This window comes from Kryptolebias marmoratus, linkage group LG23, assembly GCF_001649575.2.
Source record: "Kryptolebias marmoratus isolate JLee-2015 linkage group LG23, ASM164957v2, whole genome shotgun sequence".
Taxonomy (NCBI): domain Eukaryota; kingdom Metazoa; phylum Chordata; class Actinopteri; order Cyprinodontiformes; family Rivulidae; genus Kryptolebias; species Kryptolebias marmoratus.
Genome location: NC_051452.1, coordinates 10012999 through 10038568, shown reverse-complemented (window position 1 = coordinate 10038568; position 25570 = coordinate 10012999). Strand labels below are relative to the sequence as shown.

At 39.4% G+C, this 25570-nt stretch overlaps 2 protein-coding genes across 2 annotated transcripts; both read right to left on the bottom strand.

Moving 5' to 3' along the window:
* Nucleotides 1–1171: 1171 nt before the first annotated feature.
* Nucleotides 1172–17541, bottom strand: LOC108245003 (vascular endothelial growth factor C). The gene is made up of 8 exons (XM_017431610.3): nucleotides 16666–17541; nucleotides 10983–11244; nucleotides 10508–10698; nucleotides 8748–8878; nucleotides 8551–8654; nucleotides 6769–6903; nucleotides 5444–5645; nucleotides 1172–2507 (listed from the first exon to the last, which is right to left on the bottom strand). Exons 1-8 carry the CDS (start codon nucleotides 16765–16767, stop codon nucleotides 2402–2404), a joined length of 1233 nt encoding a protein of 410 aa, XP_017287099.1. The 5' UTR covers nucleotides 16768–17541; the 3' UTR covers nucleotides 1172–2401.
* A 6406-nt stretch (nucleotides 17542–23947) lies between these two features.
* LOC108245006 (trace amine-associated receptor 13c-like) lies at nucleotides 23948–25165 on the bottom strand. Its single transcript, XM_017431616.2, has one exon. It carries the CDS (start codon nucleotides 25032–25034, stop codon nucleotides 24012–24014), a length of 1023 nt encoding a protein of 340 aa, XP_017287105.2. The 5' UTR covers nucleotides 25035–25165; the 3' UTR covers nucleotides 23948–24011.
* Between the last annotated feature and the right edge of the window lie 405 nt (nucleotides 25166–25570).

The following is a 25570-nucleotide window of genomic DNA, read 5'->3' as shown; positions in this document are numbered from 1 at the left end:
ATATAACCAACCTTGGAAAGTTTTATAGTCCTATTGCCTGCGTCTTTGTGTTGGTTTGTCTTGTTAGCAAAATATCTCTACAACTGATTATTTTTTGGAGTTGACCCAACATAAAATGGCAGCCGCAGCCAACTGATCTTGAAAAACACAAAAATGGCATTAATTCAGTCAGTTTTACAGATACAGGGCGGACGTTTTATGACCCTGAACACTCCCATATGCAGTGCATGTTGTCTTTCTGAATAAGGACATTAAAAATATATATCCTGTACAATTTTAAGTCATGACCTAATGCTAATAACAAATTTGTTGACAGATTTAAGCAGTTTAATAAAAAAAAAATTCGTACAGATATACAACTAGAAGCACTTCTCCGGATCATGATTTGAATCACTATCAAAATTGATTCAGCTGGGGTTTTTTTTTTTTTTTTTGGTTTATTGTTTGTAACAAACCCCAACATTTCATCCAAATCTGTTTATTAGCGTTTATGTAATGTTGCTAACAGACAAACAAACACGACTGAAAATAACCTCCTTGTCGGAAGTAACAAAGGGGTCACCTACTGGAGCAAGGACAAGGATTTAACCAAAAAAAAAGTCACTTGTGACCTTGACCTTTGACCCCATGTCAGTGAAATCAATAGGCATCATCCTTGACCCATGAGGTGTCCAGCTGTGCAGTTTGACTTTCCTACTTTATGCTAATGCAGAGTTGGAGCACAGGAACACCTTGAAATATGACCAGATCAGCACCAAACTCTAATCCCTCATTTCTCGTACCGTGTTTGATGTTTACTGAAGATTTCATGAAAATCCGTTCATAACTTTTTGAGTAATCTTAAACACAGACAGATGCTACCAAAAATATAACCTCCTTGGCGGAGAGCTGGTTTATATGCCAAATTGCAGCACAAATAAATCTGTTTTATTCTTTATACACGTTTCATGTTGCAGCACCCTCCTCACCCCTGCTTCCCACGGCCTCAGCTGAGGGGCTTTAAAAGGCAGCCCGTTCTCAAACTTGGGTCAGGAGTGTTTGTTGTGGTAGGCGGAGGCGGCTGAAGAGGAAGAAATAGGAAACCAGACGTTGGAAATGCGCTTCTGCGATCAACAACACGAAGATGTGCAACGTTCGTTTCGGAGCTGCCTGAGATTTTACGAGACAAACCTCAAAACTTGTTCTTTAATTTAGAATTTCCTGGAGACAAAATGAATCAAAAACCATCCTTTTGTTGATTTACTTATTCCTTAATAACAAAATACACAAAACAGAACCACCAACGTGTCAGAAATGAGCTTTTAATCAGTACTTTAAAACTTTTTTTTTCTAAATCCCTACAGCACATGCCTGCAATGACTCTTCATCTCAACATTTAGTGTAATTCTTGACACACAAAACAATGTTTAGGTGACTCCAAATGGCCCGTTTGACTATAAGCAGCAATGCAGGCCAACTCATAACTCAGATTTTTCTATAAAATTAGTAAAAAGGTGAATTGTTTCACCTCAAAACAATATAGCTGTTCTCTAGTTATTACTGTGGCTTTAAATACAGTATTTTACAATTCAGTCTTCAAAAATTTCACTGCTTTAAATACAAAAAAAAAATTTTAAATATATAAAAATATTTGGAGTATGTAAAGATAAATTAGTAGTGTTCAATTCTGACTGGGAAGTCGGAACAATGAAAAGTATAAACAAAAAGATGTTCAGTTTCGTTTTTTTGATGTTTTGGAAAACCAAAATGATTTCAGTGACGTCTTGTTTATTTACTTTTTTTTCTCCCCCAAGGCCTCTAATTTGCAAAAAACTTCGCTTGAGTATTGATTTATGTATTTTGGACAAGCTCTGCAGCGTCTGGTCTATTATTGTCTCGTTTCACATTCCATTTTACACAGGCACGAGCAGCACCTCCGCGGCAGCTCGGTGGTTGGCGTTCTTCTTGCCGCGACACGTCGCAGCGGGGTGAGGAGTCGGTCCGTCCCGCCTTGCTGTGTTCGGCAGTCTCGAGGCGGTTCCAGCACTCGAGTGTGTTCTCAAGAACGGGAAAGGCGGCGGACATGAATGGACAGTCCCCAAGTCAATATAGCTCCTCATTTCCTCCCTTTTCCGAAAGCGTTTTACTGGCTGTTTGCGGCCTTACTTTACTGGGAAGCTGTCAGAGCGTCCTTTGTGATGTTTCCCTGGAAAAGTTGCACATCACCGACAGCCTAAAACTCCCCTTCAAGTGCTGCTCCTTATGAGCTGTGAGCTGTCATCACGTGTGTATATATATATATATATATATATATATATATATATATATATATATATATATAGACCTTCCCTTCCAGTCAGTTCAGCTTTAGAAGTCTGAGGTCAAAGGTCAACACGTGGCAGCGTCTGGTCCTTTCCGCCTCCTAGTTCCACTTCATGTAGTTGGGGATGCACTGACAGACCTGGTAGCTGTAGTAAAATCCATCCTGGCACACTCGTCTGGGCTTTCTGCAAGGAAGCCTGTAGCAACTGGAGAGAGGAAGCACAAGGATGAGGAAACCAATGTGGGCGAAGAAGACAAAAAGGGGATCGGAAAGATTTTTGCGTTGGGTGAGGTTGAGAGAACCAGAGAAGAAATAAAAAAAAGACAACACAGAGGGAGATTATATTCTCTTGGCATGCACACTTTGGATTATTCATATTGCTACATCCCTTTTGGAGGAAGCCCGATCCAAGTTTTATTTGCATGAGCATCAAAAGGTTCTTTGTGAAAAAGGGAGTGTTTTTTTTCCAGAATCTTGGAGCTGTTCTCTTCAAAATCACAGCAGGTGTACGATCGCCTGTGGACTACCTACTGTGTCCAGATGTTAAATCAAACATAACAGACAAAACTATAAAAAAAGACTGATGGAAAAGAAAAATAAATGTTTTAGCTTCAGTTTGTACTAAACTTAAAACCACTTATCTGATATGACTGCAGTGATAAATAAAAAAGAAAAGAATTGAACAGTGGTCCTTTCCAAAGATTGTCTTTGCATTGTTGGAGCACATTTCTCATTTATTTGTAGTTTTTTGGTGAATCTGAATTAGTAGGTGAACATCGTTGCAGTTTATTTCCTGCATTTGGGAGTTTAAATTTGCAATAATGATGTAAACGTATAGATATTGAGCTGGTGAACTTCATGCTGGAGTCATTCAGAAATCCTGAGAAACACAGTAGCATGAGTTTGTTCACAGATGTGCAAAAGACCTTCTGGCTCGCCACATAAATGCTCCCAAGTGAACAATAACCCTGCTGAACTTTGAGTTACTGCGGTCTTAAAAGGAGCACAATATATTTAAAGAAGTGGTAGAAGTGGTAGGCTACTTATCACTATGCTCTGATGACCCTTGAATAAATTGGCATTAAATAGTAAATAATAATAAGACCCATATCACTATGACAGCTGAGCAGAATGTTGTCTTGTGATCAGTAAAGCTATCTATCTATCTATCTATCTATCTATCTATCTATCTATCTATCTATCTATCTATCTATCTATCTATCTATCTATCTATCTATCTATCTATCTGGATGCCTTTAGTTTGAGTCTGGTTTGCGCATGCGCATAAGGATTGCTTGATTTACTATGGCGCTCATCTGGCTAAATTGCGTTTTACAGTGCTTTTTTTTTTTACAGTTCATCAAAACGTACTCCTGTGTGTGTCAAAGTCTCACGTGTATAAGCTGGCAACGTCTTTTAAATATCGATGACAATTTTACGTTTAATTAAAAAAATAAAAAATAATAAAATTGATGAGTCTGGCGCTTTAAGGTCACCATGGCAACACCAACTGCCACTTGGAGCACGCAGATGTTTGATGGTTGGCAATCAAAAGCGTCTCTCGTTAGTTTAGCTTTGTTCAAAACAAGCACTAATAAACTTAGCTTAAACTTTTCCGCTGTTAGAAAAATGCAAGGTAAAGGCACTTTCAGCAACTCTACTACAATAATAAGTGAATAAGGGTACTGTCCAATTCATTAAAGTAAAAAAAATGTGAGTTTTGCTTATAATATTTTAGCCTAATTAGCCACAAGCTACACTTAGCAGTTAGCATGCATAAGCTAATCGCTACTTAGCATTTTACCGACTTCCCTAGTCAAATTTACCTCGCCAGTATGATTTATTTCTTAAAATTTGTAGCACTTTACAAATTAATAGTTTTGGGGAGCAATTTGCCTTACTGTTTATAATGTATTCAAACATGGAAATGAACAGGAGGTGCAGTTGAGGACTGGAAAACTAGGTAAACTTGGAGTTAGCACGTCTCACACCCTCTATTAAATACAAAATGACCTTCAGAAAGTTTTAGACTTAAACATAAAAATGAATAACCTATATGAATATAAAATCTAGCCATTAAACATGAATAAATCAGATAAATTTGATCCCAATCTGTGATATTTTATAAGCTAAATATGGTAGAGATAAATAAATTGTGACTTCAGTTTTGACAATTTGAAAACATTTCAGCCATATCAGGTTCAGTTTGAGTGAAGATCCTATTTATATTTTTAAGTTTTATTAAGCTGAGAACGTTTAGTGAACTACCAGCAAAGGTCACTTGGCTGTATATTCAAGATTTTTCCCACTGCAAGTATAAATCAGTTGTATCAGAACTCGTCTGCTGATGTGTTTTTTTTATAGTGCCTGTCACTCCAACTGTCCCCTAGCTGTCCTGTCTTAGTGCCATCGAGTTCACCCTCTCTCCCCGTTTGTCTCTCCGCAGGCCTCTTGGGTCAGAGGAAGGTTGATCCTGTGCACGTGGGCTGTGGGAAATGTGGCATGCATGCAAAACCCGTGCAAATGTTAAAGATGCCTGATGTCCGTAAAAGGTCATGGGGAAATATGTGGATGAACAACAACAAAAAAATGTGTAGTTTCTCCAGAATATCTGTCTCTCAGTCCTCCTTCAGCCCAAAGTTAATGGGGTGAAGAGTCCTGATGACACCCTGATGGCCCACCAGTCATCTGAAACTCATACAGGAGCAGCTTTTCCAACTTAATCCACTAATTCAGGTAACTCACGATGCCCCAGACAGAGCTTTTGTGCTTTAGAGCAATTTCCTTTTTATGTGAAGCTGAACTGAGAGAATTAGACTGAATTAAGGTTATTGTAAGCCTGGAACTATCGTTCTTGTCTCAGTTGAGGTTTTTTGCATTTTGGGAATAAGAAATGCATCGATCAGAGCCTTCTGTCTCCAGAGCTCACCTCCTTTAACGTCAAAAATCACCTCCTTTGACACCACAATACTTTATGCTCTGTTAGTTTTCTTAAGGTGAAACACCAAAGCCGAGGGGGTTACATGAGAGAAAGCATTTATTACATTTTTTGCATTCAAGCAAAATAATTGTGAGACAATGTGTCTTTGGTGGCAGTAAAAGTGGTCAGTGGTGACTGCAACGAGCTTCTTTTCTTCTTACCTGCAGGTGTTTGGGTTGAACCTCTTGCCCTGCCGCAAACAGGTCTGTGGACTCTCCCTGCACTGACACAGGCATGTGTCGGGGTTCAGGGGCTGACTTCTCGGACATTCAACCGCGCACACACAACCGCACAACTCGTCGTCCCACTGCTGGCCAGCAGGACACGACTTCCCCCCGCCTTGTCCTTCGCACTGGCACTCGCCTGAGAAACGATTACCATCAAAGGTAGAAAAGGAGGAGAGATGAATTTAAAGCTCTGATCTTTTGAAGTGCAGCTCTGTAAAAAGGTTCATCAATAATTAATATCTTACCTGTTGTAGATAGCTTTTTGAACAGCCTCAGTTTGGAGAAAAACTGACAAGCTCAGGGCTAATCCGAGAGGGGCCAAGACCAAAGAGGATTGCTGCCGTCTTAAAAAATAACTGTAGTTGTTGCACTTTTGGGGCAATGTGCCATGCAATGCAAAACTGACAGCAATATAAGTTTTTATAAAATAGCTTTCACGTGAACTGCTATGAAGCTTTCTTAGATTGGACGGGTTTTACAGTAAGACGGCAGCAATCCACTTCAGTCTTGGCTCGGCTCAAACTAGCCTTTAGCTCTTCTGTCCGATCAGAATTAAACTACAAACTAAGCTGTTCCAGGAGCTATCTACAACATGTAAGATACTGTTTATAACCGCAGATCCCGGTAGTGTAGTGTCAGCAGTGTAGTGCCAAATGTTTCACGATCATGTTCCTACTTGTGAGTAAAACTCTTCTTCCCCAGAGCTTCTTTTATCCGTTTTCATCTTGTCCTTGATTAGATTGACAACCCCTTGGAGTATTTACGGTAAACCAGTCTCAGTTAAAACAAAGCCTGCCAGCCATGTTCACAACATGTGAAGCTTATAAAGACAATTAAAAGGCTGATAATTATGGGTTCCACATAAACTCAATTTTAACTCCTCACATGCTCACATTCAAAGGTAAAGAAGAGGCATTTATTTTCTGGTGCCCCCCCACAGTGGTAAACCCATATGGGTTCTACTTTCATCAATAAAAGAAAATAAGCAATTAAATTGAATAACAGAGGAACACGTGTGGCTTTGTAGCACCTATAACAATAAACCCGCAGTAAAAATAAATATTTGGCCTAAATGAAAACCACATGGTGCCTGCCCTTTTATTCCACATGTTGGCCCCACATACATATGTAGACTGATCCAAGGCAGCTTCAGAAAATTATTTTAAATGCAAATTAGGTTTATTTTCTTTAATCTTTTTGCTTTGGTTAGGTAAAACGGTATGTTTGCTAGTTTGTGCCATAACTGAAACTGTCCTTACAGGTGTTTTGGTCCAGTTTCCAGCCTGGATCACAGCTGTCTTCCGTGAGTCCGTTTTGGCAGACACACTCACAGGTGGATTCCTCCAGAACCCTGTTGGGCCCACAGAGAGCCAGCAGCCCTGAGTCCTGCACCTCTGGAAAACAGATAACAGGTAAAGAAAACAACATTTATCTGCTGGTTTTTGGTTTTAATTTTAAGACTTTCACAATTAACAGAACATCAGTTCGTATATAGACTGAAGTTGATTTTTTAACTAAAATGTCTTTCCTATAAAATTTGGTTTATATATGAAGGACTACATTGAGTTCTTATTATGTTGTTAAATTTTACACTTCTTATAAAGTGAGGTTTCTCTCCAAAAGCCATTTATGTACAGGGAGTTGCTGCTAACCGGTAGTGTTAGCGTTACAGTGAGTTGAACTAAAATGAACTTTAGGAAACTTCTACTCGCTAATCTTCAGCATCTTGATGACAATGTTTAGCTGAAAGCCTCACAGAGCTAATTATTGTTTCTCAGATGCCAATAGAGCAAACAGCAACTGTGGTAGAAGTTGCAAAAAGGCTGGTATTTTCCTTTTTCTTGATCGTCAGCTGAGCTTGTCACGTACCGTCCTCTTTTGTTTTTAGATTTATTTCACCAAGTCTGCGTGGTAAAATTTTAATTTGAAGCACAACTCCCAGACGAAAAGCATTTACATTTTGAACACCTGCATTTACGCAATCACCATTCAGCCTTTGACCCATAATTACAGTTTATTTTGACGGTGTATAAAGTCAGGCGAGCAGGTTCTGAGTTGGAAAAATCCCAAACACTTAAATGTGGAAGATGATGTACATGATTGTACAAGTGGAATGCCACAAAAGCATTCCTGCTACAATTTAATCAACATTAAGTCAGGGGTAATATGTTTTAAATCCCCCAACTTGCAACATCATCATCTTCTGATTGTGGTAAATACGTTTTGCAGTGTGGAAAAAAGAAACTTGGCCACTTGTCAAAAGTTTTTAATGATTTTGTATTCTTGTTCTCAGCTGTGAGCCTTTTAAAAAGCATAAAATAATTAAATTAAAATAATATTAGCACAATCCCCAAAAAATCTGTTGGTTCATTTGTTGTAGAGTTTAAGATGTTCCTTTCTCCCTCACAAATATTGTCTGTCTGTAGTATTTTACATCAGAGCTGAGGCTTTATTTTAGATAAAAAGTGCAAATTAGATTTTTGCGTATTTCTTGCTCAGCTTTTATAAAATGACAAGTGTCTCAAGAAACAAACAAATTGACAAAAGAATAAGTGAATACATGAAGGGGAATGAAGGAACAGAGTAAAAAGAAAGAATCTTAGAATAAGTTTTTAAAGTTTAGGAAAATGCAGTTATAAAAAATGAATATTATTTTGGAATCTGGGCTCCTTTTATTATTTTTCCATAGTTTTTTCTGCTTACCAATTTCCCCTGCTATTTCCTAATTAACTTTTAAAATGAAAAGACCTGAGATTTTCTTGTTGTAGAGACTCTATCCCCCGCAGCTACACCTATCCTCTAATCTTCCCTTTTTTATGACAAAGAAAGTCTCCCGTAACATTGGACGCAGAAACTGACCTCATGATCAACTACATTTAGGAGAACTTTCCCCCTCAGGCTGAGTACTAAGCGCTATAATTCCTACAATGTTGAAAAGCTTTATGCATGAACCGTTCTGCTTTTTGAACCATCCGGTCACAACCTTGTCAACAAACTGTAGATCCTGACCGATCTGACCAGCAGAACCTCTCTGCACCCACCTGTTTCTCTCTCAGAGTAGTTGATCGTGTCTGCAGAGACGCACATGCAGTTCACTGGATCCCACAAAGACCCCGAGGCACAGGGGAGTTCAGGAGGGGAGCACCTACGTTTACACGCACACACAAACACAAATACGAGTTAATAACCATGAAAAACGATGATTCAGACATGCTGGAAATGCCTCCCTCTTACTCACAGGTGCTCTGTCGCTGCCCGCCTTATGATAGAGTGAAGCGGCCGCTTGGAGAGGCATTCGCACGAAGTGTGGTTGATAAACGTAACCATGACGACAGTGCGGTCCATCCTGGGCGGAGACAGTTCCATCAGCTGACAGCGAGGAAGATAACAGTTAGTTAGGTGTGTGAAAAGCACTTTTTTTTTCATGCTGCTTCTCTTACAAAAACGCCACTTATTGCGTGTCGATGTAATCGGCGAGAGATTGTGTAACAATCTCTTGTGCGTGACTGCGTGTACTGTATTGTCTGGATGTCCAGTTGCAACCTACTCCCACCGGAGAGGGGTGTGTTGTGCTACACTTGAGCTAGTAACATAATTGGGCAAATTGGTTTCAGTTTCCAGATGCAGCTTGATGTGTGAGAGAAGAAAAACACAACCTTATTCATGTAGCAGTTACAGTCACGGGGAAAAAGAAAAAAACCCCACCCTCTTTGAGTTTTGGGATTTTAGGTATCAGGGCGTGATAAAAACAGTCTTGACTTGGTTCTAAAATTATTCAAATCTAACCTCAAGTGAACCAAAACACACAACACATTCCACCGTGCCTATTTCTTAAACAAAAAAAACTAAGCGAAAATGGAAAAGCTGTGTTGAATAACTAAATCCACCCCATGACTCAGGGTCTTGTAGAACCATCTTTAGCTGTAATAACTTTTTCTGTACAACTTGTCAGTCTCTCACATGGTTGTAGAGGAATGCCTCAGTTCATTGAGGTTTGCAGACGTTTATTTTTTCACATCTTTCTTGAGGTTGTTGTAGATTTGCTGCTGTGTTTGGGATCATTGGTCTGTTGCATCACGACCCAGTTTGGGTTTGTTCCAGCTGTCGTACTGATGGCCTCACATTTGACTCAGCGGCCGCACAGCGCCAGGTCCTCTGGCTGCAGAACGAGCCCAAATCATCACCCCTCCACCACCGTGCTTCACAGTTGACATGAGGTGTTTGTGCTGAAATGTTTGGTTTTCTCCGCACATGGTCATTATGGATAACCATCTCAGCTTTGGTCTCAGCTTTTCAAAGGATGTTCATCCAGATTCAAATTTGCAAACCCAAGTCATGCTGCAAAATTCTGCTTAGAGAGAAGAGTTTTTTTTCCCAGGGGGTTCTTCACAGCAAGCCGTATTTGTTCAGTCTTTTTCTAATTCTACTGTCAGGAACTTTAACCTTTCACCTGCTAATTGAGGCATGTAGAGTCTGAGACGGAGCTCTTAGGTTTTTTTTGCCATTTTTCTGAGCAGTCTTTGCTGGGGTGTCCACTCCTGGGATGTGTGGCAGCTGTCTTAAGGGTTTTCCCTTGTAAATAATATTCCTCTCTGTACAGTGATGGACTAAAAGTACTTTAAAAATGGCCGTAAATTGTTGAGCAACAGTCCCTTCTCTAAGCTCATTGCTGATGTCTTTCCACCTATGACCCAGAGCAGCAAACTGACTAAACTCCTGCTTTTATAGAGGTGGGTCACACTGAAGATGTTCAGTTAATCAATACGATTGATCAGCAGCACCTGGCTGATACTCCTTCTTAAATCATCTGGAAGCAGATAGAGTGGGCTTAGTTTTTTCACAGCCCTTTTTTAATTTTGGCTTCAGTTTTGTTTCATAAACAATGACATAAAGGAACGTGTGTTTCTATTCACTTGAGGTTAGATTTGGATAATTTTAGAACCTGGTAGAGACCAGATCATTTTGTGTTACGTGAGGAATAAAGTCTGTGTAACTCACTGTTTTGTTGACAAACGTGTAGCTTGTATTGGTGCAGTAAAACGCCTCGCTGCCACAGCATCCACCGCAGCGATGCAGCGCCACACAGCGAGGGAGGTAGAGCTGACTGGTGGATTCTGGGTATTCTTTGGTGACCTCAACGCACACCTCTCTTGGCTGGCACGAGGTTCGCTGAATCTCCTCGAGGATGACTGAAAACACGATTAAGTGACTGGATTTTGTTTGTTGACAGTTTTGAATATGAGCTTTTGGGTAGGAGATTATCCACTTTCCAATACCACCCACTTTTATTTGTCTTGGGTGCAATAAAGTCTGTGTAGCAGTCTATAAAAACACAGTTTCTCTGGTTACATCACCACTGATCTATTTGGATGTCAAGGAGGCGTGACACTCTTTGGAAGTCATCTGGTGCATTTAAAGTTTTTCAAAGTCATGCTATTCTGCTTTTAAAAAAAAAAAAAGACATCAAGTTTACCTTCTAAATTTGCATCCATTTTGTAAAGAGCCTCCTCCCTCATCTGAACCCACACATTGTCACTGTTAGAGTGGACTGACGGGCTCGGTGAAGAGGCCGAAAACGATGAGGGGGAAAAAGAAGAGGAGGAAGACGAGTCGGGCCACAGTTTCTTTCTCATGCATTGCTGAATCAAACTGTATTCAGGGTAGAGAAGCTGTAAGAGCTGATCTACGCTTGTCACTGTGTCCAAACTGGGCTGATCATCTGATTGTTTTGGAGCCTGGAGAGAAAAACACAAAACAGAACAGGAGTGAGCTTTTAACAGAATTTTGTACTTTTATCTTCTTATATGTTAGTACAGATCATTCTATGCTTAGATAAAATCACAAAGATGATGTCAGAAGACGAGATAAGCCGAAACAAACTTTCATTTTGCTCATGAAAGTCAAATTTCAATGCTTTTAGTGGGGTTTTTTTTGTTGTATAATCTGGAAGAAATACCTTTACGTGCTTTAATGATTTTTAAGAGTTTGACTTGTTTTGTGGAGAAAAACTATTAGTTACAGCAGAGTTTAAGTAGTGCGTTTTTCTGGTTTGCGCTGGATAAACAACAAATACCTCAGCTGCTAATGTGTTGTAACATGTTGCCGTCGGCTACTGTAAGTTATTAGGAACAAGCATATTTTTTCACCTGCACACTCTCGTTCACCAGCTCTTTTTTCCCCCTTTCATTTGTTCCTTTTATTCATGTGGGTTCTTTATTACTTAAAAAAAACCACCTTAAGAAAACCAGGAAACACTTGTATTTGCTGTGCCCCTGAGCACGTCGCTGTAATCGGATGCAGTTTGTTGTTAACGTGACCTCGGTGATGAGTTAAACTACCACCTTCCTGCCTGATTAATTTGATCAGCCAGAGCGGGGACCGTAAGCTCAAACGATTATTATGTGGTGAAACAGGTTCCCGTGGGAAATTTGGGATTATAGTCGATATCGTTTTATAAACCTTCCTGCTGTGAGTCACCATAATGATTTTGTGCTTCCGTGATGGATCGCTCCGTTCTACTTCAAAGAGCTGCAGTAGATGAAAGACAGAAGATTAATTGTTTAATGGACTGGGTAATAGAAGCTGCAGAGTTACCAAATTTCACATGAGAGTTGTTCTTTCTTCCCGTATGGCACCTAATAATTCTTGCTGGAGGAAATGTAGGAGGTTGTTTAGTTTCCCAGGCTGTGAAAGGGCTGACTGGCACAGCTGGCATTAGCTAAACAAAAACTGAACCTGTTCTGTTGTCAGTCTTACGTTTATCTCCTTCTGTCTATCCCCCTTTTCCCATCTCATCTGTAACAACATACTTTACCACTCCTCCACTCTTCCAAAATGGCATTTATTACTTATCTGAACATGCTAAAGACCACAGCGTTCTGACGCTGCATTTTAGTTAACACCGAACAACTAAATGCTGAAAACTAACCAGTGTTCTGTAGCATCTCAGGTCACGGAGCTTCTTATCGTGAAATTCCGCGAAACTCTTTGCAAAAACCACAAACCTCAGCCAGGGAAAACCCGTCTCATTAGGTCTAATAAAACAGAATGTCATCAGTTTAGCACAAAACTGTTAGGAGACTGGTGTCTGACAGGTCTGTTGACTGATTATGCCTGGAGCTACGTTGCTCTCGGATGTTTTGTTTAGGGTGTAGTTTTAGGGATGTAAATGTAATTGTGTGGTTAGAGCTTCAGTTCTCTCCTCTGAGGTAGTTCTTTGCAGGATTTAGGTTTGTCTGGGATCACATTCCCGCTGCAGATGGCAGCTTCTGTTTATTCTCCACTTCCTAAAGATTATTTTTCTTTGCAGACTTTGTTGATCTTGATTCTTTGTTCCCCATCTATCAGTGAAATGTTTCCCTGTGCTGCTGGCTGCAACACAAACACAAAGCATGATAAACCACCACCATGCATAACACTTGAGCTCCCTAGTTTTGCTCCAGACTTTACTTTCAAAAGAACTTTTCTTTGCATCTCTGTTCACTTGCAAAACATTTGATGCTGAATATTGTTTAACATGTAGAGGAAAACCTTAGCTGAGCAGAACAGGTCTGTTGAATTTCTGTAATGGTTGGTTATTCATTATTAAGATTTTTGAGCCATCTGTTGAGCAGTTGTGTCTGAAAGTTTTACTAGATCTCTTAGACAAGAAAGTCCCGATAAAACACCAAACAATCCTTTTAGCCTGCTTCAGTCATTTTAATTCTCCGAGCTCTGGTTATGTGTCGTTTTCGTTTGTGGTGCTGAGCTCAGACATGAGGGACTTGGAGGTGATGAAGAACGTGTTACCATTCATCCATCATTCTGGGGTGTGTTTAACATTACATACTGTTGGCACAAGAATACAAACGCTTACACCCACCCACCCATTATCACTCAGCCTGTCTGCTCTTATAAACACAATATGTTTGAAGCTGTTTTTTTATTTCAAAGAATACAGTTTGTTAGATGTTTTACGGACCAGTCGAATTGTTTTTTTTTGTTGTTTTTACCTGAAAAGAAGCTGTTATTGCTTAAGATCTTTTTCCCAGAAGTGCTCAAAGTTTTACAAGAAAAGGAGAAAATTCCTGGTAGTATCCACTATCTTCAAATCTCCACTTGAATCAGTACTGATGTTTTTTCTTTACAACTCAAAAGCTTTTAATCCTTTTTTTTCCCCCTACCAACCTAATTCCATAGAAAGTGCCGATTTTTCAAAAAGTTGGAAACTGAACACCTGTTTTCTGTTTGTTTCATAAACAGCACCTCTGAAACCAAGAAAACCAACACGTCTAGTCTTAGTTGTGCTTAAACGGTGTTGGGGAAACAAACCGTCACTTTATAAACATAGAAATAATGGTTCCTTATCTGATTTGAGGAAAATAATAAACTGTTTTTATAGATTTTATTCCAAATTTGAGAATCAAAAATACATGCCTATCTGAAGAAATTTAACATCCCACATCCACAGAAGTTTTCAATTCTATTATATTATTAAATAATCTAACAATTAAACACCTAAATGTTAGGTTTAAAAATATTTATATACAGATTCTGAGTTTATACAACTGAAGTGGTTATTCCATATTCTGCTGCATCAAACTGGTTTGTTTTACATTTCACTGAACTTAATTTACCTATTAAACCCTGTAACCTAAACATTAGTAGAAATTATCATTTAGCTCATTAAGAAAGGCCTGGAGTTTCAGACTTCTCAGTGTTTAAAGCTGAAACTTTTAGTTTTTACTAAATTTGATTGCTTTACAGCCGGATATGTTTTGTTCAAAAGTCTTAAACCTCACCCCCATGTTTACGCCTTTGAAAAAGTCTTCTTACATCTGACAAAACCCAGGCATCTTATCTCATGTACTGGTGGGCACGTCCTTGATTTTTCTCCTCAAGTCTTAGTCCCCTTTAGACAGGATTAGAGGAGGTAAGGACAGAGACAAGGCAGCAGGAATTTAAGAAATATTAAAGTTTGTGTTTCAAAGCCCTTCATTAAAAATAAACACCCGACCCTGTTGCATCATCCAAACATTACTTTGGAGCAGCCAGTAGCTGTGGTTTATATTTTCAACTAATATTATATTAGTTTTAAATAAGTTTTGAATATATTTAGATTTTTAATTCAGTTTAAAACGTGGCATTAATGTATCACAAGTCTTCAGATGTGACAGATTCTGTAAAGATTTTTGCAAAGAATCTCCTTTCTCTTCACTCTGGCCTCCTCCAGGTACCTTTTAGGAATTGAACCATCCTTCAAAATATCTTGTTAATATCAGTATTTGAGTCAGGAGGACAGAGAAGAGAGGAACTGAGCAGGTACAAACCAAACAAGAGTCTATAGGTTCATATCCTGGAGACTGTGGTTGTGTGGTTAAGACTCAGATCATTCAGTCAAAGTTCAGATCATGGTTGACTGACTGACATTACCAGACCGCTTGTTTAACTTTTCTGTTTGATGTAATTATGATTAAGTGATGAATTTAGGTTTGATCCATCCTCCTCTGTGCTTTTTATGAATCTTGTCTTCGTATTTAGAGTTTTAAACTTTTAGGTATCCTGCAAGAATTACTACTGGGCCATCGTGTAATTTACAATATGCATGAAAAAAACGTAACATTTTATTTTGTTATTTAGATGAAACAGTTTTGAAATCTGTTTGTTTCTATCTGAAACTCCTTGAAAGCCAAGCTGTATTTTAATGATGCTCAAAAGCTTTTTAAAACCTTCGGAATATTTGATATTTCCGTATAAATGTAATCTTAAACAAAAACATAAGCTAAAAGAACCCAAGACAAAAAAAAAATAGACAATTTTTACTTGGTCACTATGGAGGAAAATGGTTCAGTAATAAATAAGCGACAAATGTGTCCAACCTTATAACCTTCTAGTGTCTTAACAGTTCTGTTCTTAGTAACTTGGAATAATTTGAATCCAGGTTCTTTCAGATCGGTTATGTTTGTTGGTTTCACCACATGAACTTTTTTACCTTAGTAAAAATCTTTTCACATTGTTACCTAACTTAGTACCTTAGTTTCTGTGGATTGTCCTGAACATTTAGACTTGAACATTTAGGCTTGTTCGTCCAAGTGTCAGACACTTAGCCATGGCTGAAGACTAGATTTCTACCTTCAGCTCCTTTAGCTGCTTATAGTAGCTGCCTTGCAGTTCTTTGACCTCACAGACACTCAATGATGTTGATCTTGGAGCGATGTTTGTTTGTCAACTACTCCTGGGAAGGATTCCTTGGTTTGTGCACATCCTACTGAGAGTGGATTGGTGGATACTGAAGTCAGAGATGGTTTTATAAGCTTCTTTTAGCATCTACTTCTTTACTCTTGGAATGACATGTCTAAACCAAAATAGAAATATTATTTGAATAAATAACAATCGATTGATTATCTTTGTCTAATTTGTTTAAAAGTCGACAATCTATGCCAGTGTTTTCGAAACACTTTCTGCTTCTGACCCACAAAATAAAAGCTGCAGGGAGTTGTGACACCAGCTATTTCTGGCTCAAGTATTCAAACACTACCAATAAGCCTTGTAACAAAGTCTACTTCCCATTATTTTTTTCCTTTTCCTACTGTTTTTATTTCTTTGTAAGTAACAAGGCTACATATTTCATTCTTTTTAAAGGTAGTTTGATTTTTGTAGAACTTCTCAAGATGCCTCACTCGGTGTGTAAATGACCCCCAGCGGGGGTCCAGGCCTCAGCTTTGGAAACCACTTTAAAAGTTCCAGATGAATTTTTGCGTAATGACTGGTTTGTGTGTTGTAATTTATTTGGTAGAGGTTTTGATGTCAATGATATTTCCAAAGTAAATAAAGCTTATCTGCCTAAGATAACATCACTCATGCAGAAGGTATTTCATCATTTGGCCCACATGTGATGATGGTAGAAGTGGTTATAAACAGTGCTGCTTTTGGGTTTAAATCATTCCGGACAAAGCATTGATTCCCACGACTGAAATGACTTTGTTATGTCTACTTGCATCAAGAAGCAGCTGTATTCATCGTGTCTCTTTGGGTATTCATTTAGCTTTTTCTTTAATTTCTCACCAGCAAATAGTTGAACTTAAACACTTTGACCAATTGATATAAGTGGAACTCCCTAAAATTGAGGCTAAACTTGAGGTTTAGCAGATGATAAATGGATAAACGAGATGTCTTACCTCAGTGCCCATGTCTCCAGTTTGGTAAGAGTCTGTAAAGTCCTGTCCTGAGCACAAACTGCTGATATTAAGCATCCATAGGAGCACAGCTGGTATCCACATAGTGAGGGGATGGAGAAGGGGGAGAGGAGATATCAGGCCAGATTGGGAGGAAGTCTGTGAAGACAAGAAGGTGGAGGAGGTGGAGGAGAGGAGCAGGAAGGTTAACACAGATTGAGCAGGCTCTTCATTCTATCCTGGAACAAAGTTGCTCTTCTGACGCAGGTTGTTAGAATCGGGGACATGACCTGAATAAATCATGATGAGGAAATCTACACCTCTTCCTCGTGTCATGCACAACTCCTGCTTTTCTCCTCAGAGGAGTGTTGTCCTCTCGTCCTGCCGCTCCTCCATTCTTGCTGTTAATTTGATGTCAGGTGTCTCTGTTTGGATTTAGTCTTCACTTTGTATTTATATCTTCTGTGGCCTTCAACTTGGATGTTGCCTTTAAGTGTCTCTCTTCCTCTCCAGCCTTGGTTGTCTTCGTCACTCTCCTTCTCCTCGTCCTTCGCGCTCGTGCACCTCCTCGCTTTCGTTATCCTTGTCTCTCACACAACAGCTGTGCAGATTATTGCTGCCCTTTTTTATTTGCCTTCTTGTTTCCCTTTTTTGAAAACCTTCAGGGCTAAGCTCTCTTTCTCTTCGGTTGGTCCTTTTTCTTTTCTTTTTTTTTTTTGCTTCTCTCTAAATTTGTCCCAACTTTTCTGTCAGGCTGGCTGATCCTTGAGAGAATAGTTCCAATCCGGAGTTTTTACAAGAAGTGCAGTGCTGGGTTCTTGTCCAAACAGAGTGAGTGTTCGTCCTGCTCTCAGGCATCTCGCTGGAGTGAATGAAGGGAGAAAAAAAAATACAAGAATGAAAGGCTTGTAACTTGTGGGCGGAGTGAAAGATCTGAAGGAGACAGCTCATGTGTTTCAGCTGATAGACTAGCTCCTTATTTATGTTATTTCCTCTGAAAACGCAGTGACTGCAAAAGCATGCCACTTCCGAACGCTGGCGCACTTTCTCTCAACACGTCTTCCTCTTTATGCAGGATTTAAATTTAACGGAGAAGCCTTTTGAACTGTCACTTAGAAAACTGCTTTAAGATGTTTTCTTTCCTTGACACCCTTCTGTCTCTGTAATTCATTTTAACAGCCAGCAGCTGCCAAGTCTTTAAAAAAATGTGCATCCTAATTAATTTAGCTGCAGCAGCTGTATTTGCACATCTTTGTAGCTGGACCGAGACAAAAATGAATCTGCAGACTCGCTCTCACACCTGCAACTCAGAGCTATTTTCTGCTGTTTTCCCCCCACCTCACAGTTCATCTGGCTCCATCTTTGTCTTTTTTTCCCCTCCCCCTCTCACTTTCTCTCTTGTTCTTGCTTCTTTTTGTTCATTGAAAGTCCCAAAAAAGACTTACTTGGCATACCTTCTTAACTATTCCGCCCCGAGGCTGTGAGCATTTGTGTCGGTGTATTACAGGGGAGGAGCAGCAGAAGGAGCTTACATCTTTGTCTAAATTATATATTTATATATAGATATAAAAAAAAATCCTCCCAGGGCTATGCGGTTACCAACAAATGTGAAATAAATTACGGGGCACAGACAGACGGGCAGGATAAGAGGAGGAAGAGGAGAGAAAGGAGGCTGACGACGACGACAAGGAGGGAGAGAGGAGGAGGTGTGTCTGGGAAACACTCGAATGAGAAAACATCCGATTTCTGGGCCAGTCACGCCAGCCTTTTCAAGGATTAAAGACACACAGACATACACCCACGTACGTACGGTGGCAAGTGTCTGCTTGCAGCGTGCTTTATGTTGAAATCCGCTCAAGCACAATTCCACATTCCACTCATTGCTTTCTCCATTTCATCACATGAACTCAGAGCACGGAGTTCAACATGACAAGAGATGGAATTTATAGGAGTTTGTCATTAGGAATATTTACTTAATCTGATCTCAATTGAAGCTGTGTGACACTCGCCTGCTGCTTCGCATGTCAAAGTTTTAAATGAAGATGTTAGAGCTCAGAAATATGTGTTGGGGGATGAGACTTATGACAACATCACAAACTTAAAAAATAGAATATTTTATGTGATTGCAGCTTGAAGGTAACATTTAATGAAGATTAAAGGCCTAGCATTTCTTGAAGGAATGCATATCACCCGCCACCTTTCATATTTGTGATCATCTTACGTTGAGATCGTAGCTGTTTTGGTCAATACTGGAGAATAACTTTATTTAAAATGTTTTGCTCAGAGCACATGTTGGGGATGACTCTCAGCTACTGCCACATTAAATCTGATCTCAGTATCTGTAAAATTAACTAAATTATAGCCATTTTTGTGTTGGCTGAAGTCAGTTAGCTGTGGTGGCCATCTTAAATTGGGTTGAAGGTTAATCAGTTGTAGATGTGCATCCAGGAGTAACTTTAGGAGTTTCATTAAAATCCATCCAGTTGTTCATGAGATATTTTGCTAACAGTCAAACAGTTGCCTGAAACAGTTAATGTTCATGGCTGTGTGTGATAGTGAAACTAATTTATTGGAAAACATGCAGAAAAAATGTTGACTGAGTCACAATCAGCTGAAGGAAGGCCCCGATCGCAGCGGAGACTACAGATCATTGATGTTTTTTCTCCAATTGTTAGGCTTAAAGTTGATGTTCTGCTCGAGTTTTAAAAGGCAACACAGAGAGACACTTCTGTGTTTCTCTGCGCCGCTTCAATCCTCAACAGGAAACTGGATCTGCTCTCTGATTAGCATGTAGATCTTTGATTTCTGTTTCCCGTAAAGCAGCCTTTATTTTAGTCCAAGTCGTCATGCATTCCCTCAGCTCAGCTTCAGGTTTTTAATAAAATCTCATTTTACCCAGAAATGTCTCTGCGATATTAAATTATTAACCTTTTTTTTAAAACTGAAGGTCACAGTGAACATGTAATTCAGAGGTTTTACACCTGACATACTCAAGTTGGTCAAGTGCAAAACTGTTTTTTCTTTTCCCGTTTTCCCAGCTGTCCTTGCCGGGCATCGTCTCTGTTTGTTAAATGCGGCTGGTGTCTCTTAACATCCTGTCCTCAGCAGCCAGATAGAGCGCCCTTTGCTCCAGACAGAGAGGGACCCCACACAGCAGGGCCTTTGTGCTCCGTAAATGTAGCTTCCTCTCTTTTCAATAGCTGTCACAGTTCAGAGCAGTGTCACTGGCCTGTTTTATTGAGCTGCTGCCGACTGGATGGTTCTGCAGGTTCCTCTGACTCAATTTTAGTTCTGGTTTGGACAGCGGGCCGTAAATGCTCACAGCCCAAGGACAAGAAAACAGAACAGAAACCGATTACCGCATGGATTTTAGGATGTGATACACAGCCAAGAACAAAAGGGAACGTAGCTTTTCTCAAAAAAAAAACAACAACTTTTATTACAACCAAGAATATCTAGTTATGGACCTTAACTGTGGCTAAGCATGACATGATAAACAAGGCGTCAAGATCAATCTAATACCTGTTCAATCAAAACATTTGACATCACAAGGATTGCTTTGATTTGGCTCATCTTGAGACAAAACGACACAGAATAAAAAAAGAATAAGAGGAGTAGATTAACCCTGGATTTGGACTATGCTAATGGTTTTAAATGTCTCTTTTCAGCCTCTGATCTCAGTAATTATCCTGGATTTGTTTTAAATATTTGAGTTGTGAGATCTCTCTGAAGTGTTGCAACATTCTGTAGGCAGATAGAGTAATTAAATGCTTTGTGGATTCAGCGTCCCGACGGCTTAGACCCTCATTTATTTACTTGATTGCAACTTGTAACTGGGTTTAAAGAGAACCGGCAGTTTTTCACCAGCCAGATGCTTTGTCCATCTGAGGCACCTCTTCCTCTGAAGCGAGGATCTGCTCGCGCCCCTCTGCAGCATTAATGGCTTCTTCCTGTGTCCTTTTGAACTCTTGTACCGTGTCCCCCTTCCTGCACTCGGCCTCCACCTACACAGACACGTAAATCAAACATTTCTCCTCCCAGGAAGACTAAATAATCCGGTGTTGCATTGGCTCACGGCTTCTGAAGCGTTCATGAAGCAACAGGTTAGCAGAAACACGACGGCTGTCTGCGTAGATTCTTTACCCTGAACTTGGATTTGATTTCATAACCCAGGCTGCAGATTCCCCACTCGTCTGACGCCCGATCGAGGTAGCAGACAATGTTCAAGATTAAGAAACTCCCACTCTTTGAAAACCAGAGAGTTTTAAGGTAATTAACAGTGACCTTTATGTGCAGCAAAACACATCAATCAGGCCAACGTTTCTTACACCGAATGCTTTACTCAGAGTAAGTTCTGCACACATCATGGCTTGTGCAGACTGGACCACTGAATATTTTGGATCTCTTATCATATCTGGAAGAAAAAAAAAAAACCCAGAGGATTATTCAGGAAGAAGACAATGAGCTGGTGCCACCTGCTGGTTCAGACTCCTAACAGCAGGTCTTAAAAGCATCTAAGTTTCTCAACTACAGAACTCAGTTTATAATTTAATATTATCTGTGTGAAGAGCAACAAAGGCCGTCACTAACTCATTAACGTTGCTGATAACATATTCACAAAGGTTCATTGTTTAGCAGTTTAGCAAATCCTCTCCGTGGGATAGGATACAGCAAACTGCTCAGGAATGTCAGCAATAATCTTCTTAAGGCTTTGCACAAAATGGATTCAGTTAAGAATGAGAGTGAGGAAATTCAGCCCCTTCAGTGTCAGATTATTTAAATGTTGTTTTTATGCACCAGTTAGCCGCAACATTAAAACTATTTGGCTAATATTGTTTAGCTGAGGCGTCGTGAGGCGTATTTTGGGAAGTTGTGTACGGTTTGCAGTGTTAGGTAGCTGATGTCGAATCAACATCTGGTATAACTGCAGATTTTTCAACAAAAGCTGACTTGTAACCAGGTGGCGTTTGGCTAAATGGTGCACGAATATAAACTGAGACAGACAAAATTTATTCTGTTTAACTGAAAAATTAAAAAAAGGGCTCTAAAATCTGGCAAAAGTGTCCTATGCACAAATTATATTTATTTATGCTCTTCTGACGTACATTAATGGATATTTAGTTTTTTTTGGATGTTTACAATCCAGTATTTTACACAGAAAGTTGTAACTTATTTGAAGCAACTAGCTTTCAAATTACTCCTCTTCACGAGTATGACACATTTCTCTTCATAATGCTCACAAAAACATATAGATGATCTGTTTAATGTTGCCTAAATATTACCAGCCTCCTAGTATCTGCTTTTATTTAACCAATCTAATGCTTTCTCACTTGTTTTGCTTCTGGCATCATAATATAATTGTATTATAATTGTACTCGTTCCTCCAGCAGTTATCACCTCCTCCTTCTGTCTTCACGTTTCCATTAAAGTTGTTGTTGTGCTACAGTTATTCAGTTATTATTATTATTTTTAAGCCGAAGGGCTTAAAAAACGAAATATTTGTTTCTTCACATTTGTTGTGCTCCAAGTTAAATCTCATCTCTTTTTCTTGATGTTTTTATAGTTGTGTTAATCATGAAACTATGACAAGTTCTTCATCCACTGATAACGTTCTTATTCTTTGCTTTTTCCCAACTAAAACTGAATTCCCATCTCGCTACCCTTTATCTCCTCGCTTCAGCATTTGCGAGTTGTTGTTGCAGCTGTTGTTGTGGTTTGACTTTTTGCTTTAGGTAAGTTTGTCCGGAGCTGTTGCAGGACACAGGTTTAATTCATGGCTGTAGTTGTTACGTCATGTACGTATATTTTATCTGTAGTGACAACTTTTAAAGTTTTATTCTGAAGCCCTGAAAGAAAACAACTGGTCTCGCTCAAGTTTCACCTCTCAGAAAGGGTTTGTCAGTTTTAAGGGGATTTTAACTCATTTAATATCCCTGAAAAAAACCTTTAGGATGAGAATTGTTTCCTTCACTTAATATGTAGATAAACAGTATCTTAACCTGAACACCTGAGTAGTATTTTACTTACTTTACTCTTACATGAGCATTTCTTCTCTTTTATTTGCTTACATGTCCACCTTTGTTGTGCTATGATGGCTTACATATAATTCATATATTATTATTAAATATATTTCATATATTAAAGAGAACTGAACTGAAAATGTAGTCTTTTTTTCAGGATTATTCACTAGTACCTTTCATCTCAATCTATCAGCTCAATGTCAAATTTATTTCCATAGCAGGTTAAAAACAACAAGGTTGATTAAAGTGCTTTATAAGTTAGTCAAAAACAAACAGGAAAAACCATCAGTAAAATAAATGCAATAAAAACAAACTAATACAATAAAATACACTAAAAGGATGCTAAAACAGGGAAACATTACAACACAAAAGACCTGATGGGACCAACCTAAAGAGGTTTAAAAGAGTATAAAGACTATGCAGAACATAATTAGGTGCCAAACAATTAAAACTTTATAAGTACATAAAAGTAAATACAGAAACAAACAGGCAGCTGGTGTAAACCTGCTGAAACTGGAGTGATGTGATCATCCTGGCCTGAACTGGATGATTGTTTGAGAGTTTGTTTTTTTGAGGGATTAAAGATTTTGCTTTGGCAATTTGACATACCTGATAAAATTACTCCAAGATTTCTGACAGTGTGAGATCTTCACTCGTGTGTTTGAGTTATAAGCGAAACCACATCTGCTGCTGACAAATGTTAGGCCTGTGAGACAAAACCTCATGTTTTATAGCTTTTTATCAGACAGTTTATAACTCAGTGTAATCCCTTCCCACCCAAACCTGGGGATTTTCAGTTTTTTATTATGTTTGCATGATCACAGTCTGTTCTCACAGAGTTGTGAAACGACAGATTTTCAGGCTGTATCAGAATAAAAAGAAGTGGAGAATCATAACTAGCCCTCACGATGAAACAAAAAGACAAGAAATCCATATTATTTTGAATTGTAAACATGTCTTGCGTAATAATAATGCAAAATTACTGCGAAGAACCAAATTGACGTTTTTCCTAAATCATAAAATTATACATTCTTAATAAATTCTAGCTATGTCATCACAAAAAAGGGCTGATCAATTCAGAATTTTTGTGTAGGCCTACTTGTTGCGATAGCAAACAGTTTTACTTCTGTTAATCATCTAATTACAAGCCCCTCACGTTTATAAATATAAATATAAGAGTTTGGAATATAATTAATGGTTATAACATCTGTTCACTAATGACAGGGAGTTAAAACAATCTTCTTAAGTTATAAAAGATAGCATCACTTTGATTGTGTTCATGTGAGGAAATAAAAACTGGTGGTTCTTTAGCTTGTTGTTCAGCTCCGTCTACAGAATCTTTACCTCTCGGGAGTTGGGCTGCAGGATCTTTAGAGTGAAAATGAATCTGATGCTCTTTCTAAACCAGGGGTAGAACAGAGCATAAATGAGAGGATTCATGCAGGAGTTGAGCATCAGAATCCACGACAGCGCTGCGAAGTAGGAGAGGCTGCTGGACAAGTCCACGCCTGCAAAAGAGGGATAGTAATACGGACAAAAGCACGTTACATAGACAAAAATCACAATGCCCAGAGTCCTGGCTGCCTTCCACTCTGATTTTTTAACAGTTCGAGATGTTTTCACAGCTTTCTGGGAGTAGATGAGGCGCATCTGAGAAACCGCTGCCAAAAACACTCTGAAATAGAGAACAACCATGACAGTGCAGGGCGCCACAAAGGTGACGAACAGGTCAACAGTCCCTGATACGCGGCTGATGATCACCACACACTCCCCGTGACAAGAGTTGAACCTGTCGGGCCGAGCCATGTGCTCCATCAGAATCAGCCCGTTGTAGAAGATGTAACAGAGCCAACAGAGACAAACACAGATTTTAACGTTAGTCAGGGTGAATCTAGTGGGGTACAGCAGGGGGTCACAGATGGCCACATAGCGGTCTACAGATATTAACACCATGTGGCTCAAAGAGGCAGAGATCAGACAGTAGGAAACATAAGGAGTGACGGCACACATCAGCCTCCCCAGCAGCCAGCACGTCTCCAGGTGCCGCAGCCCCTCGATGGGCATCACCAGCAGCCCCACCAACAGGTCCACCACAGCCAGAGACAGGAGCAGGACGTTGGTGGGGGTGTGCAGCTGCCGGAAGTGGGCGATGGAGATGATGATGAGCAGGTTGAGCATCACCGTGAGCAGAGAAATGAGAGTCAGGAGCGTGTGGAACAGAGCTGACTCGGAGCGGGGCTGCTGCAGCCGCCTGCAGGAAGTGTTCAGGTTCGGGAAGCAGAGCAACGAGCCCCCGCTGTCGTTCATCAGGGTGGGGGGAAAGTGATGCAACTCGGCTCCAAGATCCTTCATTTATCCTCCTTAAACACGCCCCCCTTTCTGTCCGACAGCCTGATGGCTGACGCAACTTCGTCTTTGGCACTGACTCTGTGCACATTTGAGTTTTAATTTTAGTTAGAAGTTCAGGGGAGATTTGATTTAATCTGTTTTAGGTAAAGTTTTATAACTTTGAACACAATATATATTTTTATTTCACTACCTACAATACTCTGAACATATTAGATTTGCATTTATTTGATTTATGTCATAAAGACAAATCATATCTGCGTCAATTTTTTTTTATCTTGAACTGGAAAATTTTAGCTTTTTATAAAATGACCCAGAGAAAATAATTAAAAACTGTAATCCTATAGAGACAGATGTGAAGCCCCTTTTCATCTAAAGGCACATAAAAGTATAAGCCTAAATATTCTTTCAGAAGATGCATTGTTTTATGGTGCGATTAAGTATTTAGACTTTTTTCTCTTCTGTAATGGAGCCAAATTATTTAGCAGATTGTGCCATAATTCATGTTTTTATTTAGTGACAAGTCAAAGTAAAAAAAAAAA